This window comes from Salvelinus sp. IW2-2015, linkage group LG4q.1:29 (assembly GCF_002910315.2).
Source record: "Salvelinus sp. IW2-2015 linkage group LG4q.1:29, ASM291031v2, whole genome shotgun sequence".
In the NCBI taxonomy this organism is placed as follows: Eukaryota; Metazoa; Chordata; class Actinopteri; order Salmoniformes; family Salmonidae; genus Salvelinus; species Salvelinus sp. IW2-2015.
This window is the reverse complement of record NC_036842.1, coordinates 38,075,651-38,081,138: the sequence shown is the minus strand read 5'-3', so window position 1 is coordinate 38,081,138 and position 5,488 is coordinate 38,075,651. Positions and strand designations below refer to the sequence as shown.

General features: G+C 42.5%; 1 protein-coding gene across 1 annotated transcript in view; it reads right to left on the bottom strand.

Moving 5' to 3' along the window:
• Nucleotides 1-5,488, bottom strand: part of ppip5k2 (diphosphoinositol pentakisphosphate kinase 2) — a 69,233-nt gene that overhangs the window by 41,637 nt on the left and 22,108 nt on the right. Inside the window, exons 9-14 of the mRNA XM_070442901.1 lie at nt 4,070-4,171; nt 3,697-3,783; nt 3,469-3,544; nt 3,262-3,371; nt 3,086-3,171; nt 2,679-2,793 (exon numbers count right to left, since the gene is read on the bottom strand). Coding sequence (XP_070299002.1) covers nt 2,679-2,793; nt 3,086-3,171; nt 3,262-3,371; nt 3,469-3,544; nt 3,697-3,783; nt 4,070-4,171 — 576 coding nt within the window. The remainder of the gene's footprint in view (nt 1-2,678; nt 2,794-3,085; nt 3,172-3,261; nt 3,372-3,468; nt 3,545-3,696; nt 3,784-4,069; nt 4,172-5,488) is intronic.

Below are 5,488 nucleotides of genomic sequence, written 5' to 3'. Positions count from 1 at the left end.
TGTGTACTCAGCGGCATAAAATATGGATGTTATGTTTTCAACTTGTCTGCATTGCCGGCTTAATAAATGACTTAGAGTGCAGCGTGGACATAAGGTTGTTTACTCTCTCCATAATTCAAAGAGATTGGAGGACAAGAGGTGACCTCGATCCTTATAAAAGAGGAGGGAGTGGAGGACGCAGATTGTTAGACGCCTCGTCTATAAAGAGGAGGGGAGGACAGAGGTTGTACCGATCGTCTAGTCAGAAGGGGAGTGGAGGACAGAGGGTCGACACTTCGTCTATAAAGAGGAGGGCGGAGAGGGACAGAGGATGTCTCACACGTACGTATCGTAAAAGAGCTGGGATGAGTGAGGGACAGGAGGGTGTGTACCTCGGCTAAAAGTAGGGAGGAAGGACAGAGGCATGTAACCTCGCATAAAGACCGGACATCAGGATGGATGACCTCCTCGTATAAAGGAAGGGAGACAATGTTACCTCCGTCGCTAAAAAGAGTAGTGTCTAGCTCGAACGAGGTACTCTCTCTAGTAAATAGTAGAGCAAGACAAACGGTTACCTCGGCATAGATAGACTAATGTTTAGGACACAGATGGTTGACCTCGGTACATAAAGACGCAGGAGACAGATGGTACCTCTCTATAAAGAGAGTGAACAAACTCCTGTAATGATAACATTTACTACGAGAGACAAGAAAACGTATACCCGTCCTCTGAAAGACATTACTCGAAACAGACTGTGTCCCTCGGTCTAAATAATGAGTGCGTGTGCGAACAGAGTGATCTACCGACTCCCATCATAAACAGAAGAACTGTGGAGGAACGAAGCAGTTTTTGTGCATAACTTCCTCTGTCTATGAGAAGAGAAATATCTGGTGCTAACTCTCAAGGTGTACCGCTAAACTAGATGCGTCATTGACGAGAAAGATGAAAATACCGTTTCTTAGCGTCCACGATGTACATGCAGCTTTAAGCGCCACGCCCCAGGGCCGTCCCAGCCCTGTTGTACCCTATCCCTGTCCCAGCAGCTCTCCCTCCTCCCTCTTTCCATGCGTCGGATACAAAACTCACTCAGCTATCAGAGAGAAACAGTTTGCAAATCTCAGCATCACAAGCACAGCAAGCCACAGATCAAGAGCCAGAAAGAAACACAATATAAGCACGTCAGTAATCACAATAGAACCACAAACAGACACCACAACAAACGCATACATTCATCAACAAGCACTTAAGGACCATTTGTACTATAAAAGTCCACATGACAAAACAAATCCTACCTCCGTCGCCACGGACTTGGCACCATGCGAAGTACTCATCTGAAGACCTTGCAATCGATGCCAGAAAACATGCCAATACCTAAACAAAACACATTTGTGTAAGACATTGTTAAATCAATATCAATCGTCATAAAACACATTCTGAGATGTGCGTGAAACACATACATTCAAGACTGTCAGTGTATCAAGATGCTTGATCTGCATTCGCGAATCGTATGTTCTGCCATCACTTAAGTTGCCTGTAGCGTAATCTAACACTTCCTGATTGAAAAGTAAACAAATGAGATGCAGAATCGTACTGCACAACAGTGTATGAAGCTAACAACGTGGCAAAGAAATACAAATAGGTTGTTACCTGTGAATGCTTTGGACTTCAACTTATCTTTGTAGTATACCCGCCACATGTTTCAAATAATCAAAAAAACCTAAAAAGAAAAATAATTAGTCTCAATATAAGCCGGCGGACTGAGCAAATAGACAACAATGGGAAGAGATCAAGTCACCATATACCGTTAATACATACATGTAACTCACACAGTCACAGCTGAGCCACATACTGGAGTCCATTCCAAGTTCCAGTCCTCTGCGTGCTTAATGCAGAATACTCTCATCTACTGGTCGTTGGTCGAATAAATCTGCGCCATTAGCACGAAATCACAGCGATTACCAACATCCACTAGGTGAGCTCACGTAGAGCAACACATGAAAAATGAATCAAATTATATACTTCACCAATGACGTAGGATAGCCATACTATCATGCGCAAAGCCCTAGAATATATTCACGCTGAAGTCTGTGATGCTGATAAAAAGCTTTAATACTCAATACTGATGCAATCTGTAAGCAGAAACATGACTCACACGATCAAAACTGTGATCCTAAAAGTCACCATATAAATCGTACACTGCAGATGGCCAAACAAGCTAAAATGGCACTTGAACCGTGCATCAAAGAAATTTAAATAGCAGCAGTACCAACGGACAAGATCATAGCCAGCCACAGTATAAAACCACGGCATGCAAAACTGAGCGCCTCCTAAGAGTAGCTGATGGTCTTCGAGGAGAACAGAATTGTCAACAAAAAACGTTGAAACAACTGAAAATCAACAATCAGTGTAATCTAGTCTCATACACTAGCCCGAGTAAGTGGTAACACTCTGAATAGTGAGACAGCGCAAAAACAAGCGTCGACCATTAAATTCGGATCATAAACAAACATATCCCAATAGCTAGTTACAGGTGGTGCAAGACAAGTGCGACAGTGTGAGAGGCCAATAGAGTTGCTCCGATACATACAGAGAACGTGAGTGAACAGTCTAGAAAGCGGTAGGAGACGAACGGCACAAACATGTCGATAAAACACGAGTCATGATTCCAGCTAAATAAGAACCAAAATAGAAGAGGACTAGGGTACATGCAGCGGAAGGCCCTCCCCAGCTCCTCAGCCTGTACCCTGCCTGCCGGGGTCAGCTCCCCGCCCCACTTCAACACCAGCAGCAGAGAGGGGTCATCCCTACGCACATCTAAAGGGCACAGCAAGCACAGACAACACAGAGAAACACACATATGAGTCAGTCACAGAGAACCACACAGACAACACAGAGAACCACACAGACAACACAGAGAACCACACAGACAACACAGAGAACCACACAGACAACACAGAGAACCACACAGACAACACAGAGAAACACACATATAATGAGTCAGTAAGTCACAGAGAACCACACAGACACACACACACAAACGCATACAATCAGTTCACAGACTAGAGACATTTTTATATAAAAGTCCACATGACAGAACAAATCCTACCTTCCTCCTCACTGGATGTTTTGGGGCACCCATGCGGAAGGTACGTCATCTGAACCTTGCGATTGATGCCAGAAAAATGGCCATACCTAAAGCAAAACACATTTTGTTGTAAGAGCAGTTTGTTAAATCAAATATTCAATCGTTAGAAACATCTGGGAATGTGCAGTAACACATACATTTCAAGGACTGTTTTCAGTTGTTCAAGTTTTGCTTTGGATTCTTCGATTTCGGAATCGTTGTTCTGTCCGATTTCGACTAGGAGTTGTCTTGCGATATCTAACACTTCCTGGATTGGAAATAAACAAATGAGATGCAGGTAAGTTGTACTGTACAACATGTGATGAAGCTACAACGTGCAAAGAATACAAATAGGTTTTGTTTACCTGTAATTGCTTTGGCTTTTTCAACTTTAGTTTTTTGTTTTTATACCCGCCACATTTTTCAAATAGATCAAAAAACCTAAAAGAAAATAATTACAAATAAAGAGGCGATACATTAGTGGTGAAAACATTCACCAATACTGAATCATCATGTTAACAGTACTGTAGTGTGACAGTAGCCCTGTACATTGACTGTGTGGAAGTTTTCAGTTGTCCAAGTGTGTCATGTACCTCTGGTGCCGAACCTCCATTTTCATTTTCTGTTTGGGAGTTCTGTCGCCATGACGAATCACAGCGATAACACACCGTAGCTCCATCCTGAGTTAAGAGTAGCAACAGTTAAAAATATCAACTTACCATACGAGTGGAGTTTAGCCATTTTCTATTCATTGCGGGCTAAATCCTATTGGAGATATACGCTTATCTTTTTAGCTTGATTTAAATGTATACAATTATGTCAATGGAGGATATGCAGGAACATTTGAGTTATGCACAYGGAAGTCAAGTTGGGGCCTAAAAGTGCACCAATTTAAAGCTACATTTGCTATGGCYAAACAGCTATATTCACTACGAACGCGTCATCAAAATGTGTGTAAATACACACATGGTTCCAGAGGTGGTGGGGACAATGGGGATATCTTCAGCTTCCAGAGGAATGGACCACGGGATRGAAAACTGGGGAGCCAGCTCTCTCATGATGATATTTCTACAGGAGAGGACAGATGATGTTCAGGGACAAAGAAACTTTGGTAACTACTTGAAGATCATTCTTATTACGTGATGCATTGGCTTTTATTAGTGCTACATTGCCTAATACATATATTCATCTTAAAAACAAGCTGTGTCTGACCATTATGAATCTGTATAATAGCGATGGGCATATTTCCCTATCTAGACGATTCAATACGTACATGGATCCAGATGAATGGGCTCCGATACGATACAGGATTGATACGTTTTAGTTTTAAACGATTCAGGGGGGGGAAATCCGGTTTGTTTAGAGAACGAATCGTTGCACTAACATTTGTTGCATAAACACATTCATATTCCATTCTAAATTAAATTCTGCAAAATGGAAGGATTGACTGTTTGGAAGTTTTTAAATTGCTTATTTTCTCCTGATATGCCCATGCAGTTATTGTGATGAAATTATCAACTTTACACTATATATCAAAAGATAACTATATACACTGATTGTTTAAAATAAAACTACCAAAACTATTGCCGATGGTGAACMTGAAGAATCTAAATGAAATCTACTGTAAGCCCGTTCAGCAGAAATAGCCAGATGAATGGTCTCCGGTAATGTACTTTTATGGTAAAACAATTTAACAGCACATAGATAACAATAACCTATAGCAAATTACATAGGTTGTCACTCAACTAATAAAGCCTAATATCCAACAAGCCATTTTAGCATTTGAAAGCTGAAGGTAATGTGCAGAAGTTCAATATCAGAACAGGCCGCCACTGATATTACCTCAGTCTGGTCAGCACGAAGCTGGGCACAGTGCAGCAGTTTGACTAGGCCACTGATATTACCTCAGTCTGGTCAGCACGAAAAAAAGAGAGGATCAGTTTGACTAGGCACTGATAGTACTTCAGTCTGGTCTGACACGAAGTGGGCAACAGATGCACGGCAGTTTGACTAGCACATGGATATTACTCCAGTCTGGTCAGCACGAAGCTGGGCACAGTGGCAGCAGTTTGACTAGGCTACTGTAATATTACGTCAGTTCTGGTAGCACGAGTGGGGCACAGTGCAGCAGTTCTGACTAGGCCACTGATTTACCTCAGTCTGGTCAGCACGAAGCTGGCACAGTGCAGCAGTTTGACTAGGCACTGATATTACCTCGGCTGGTCAGCACGAAGCTGGCGTACAAGTGCATAGCAGTTTTGACTAGGGCGAAGTGCAGCAGCTTTGACTAGCCACTGAGTATTACCTCAGGTCTGGTCAGCCACGAAGCTGGGCACCATGGCAGCAGTTTGACTGGCTACTGATATTACCTGGGTTTCAGCAGGT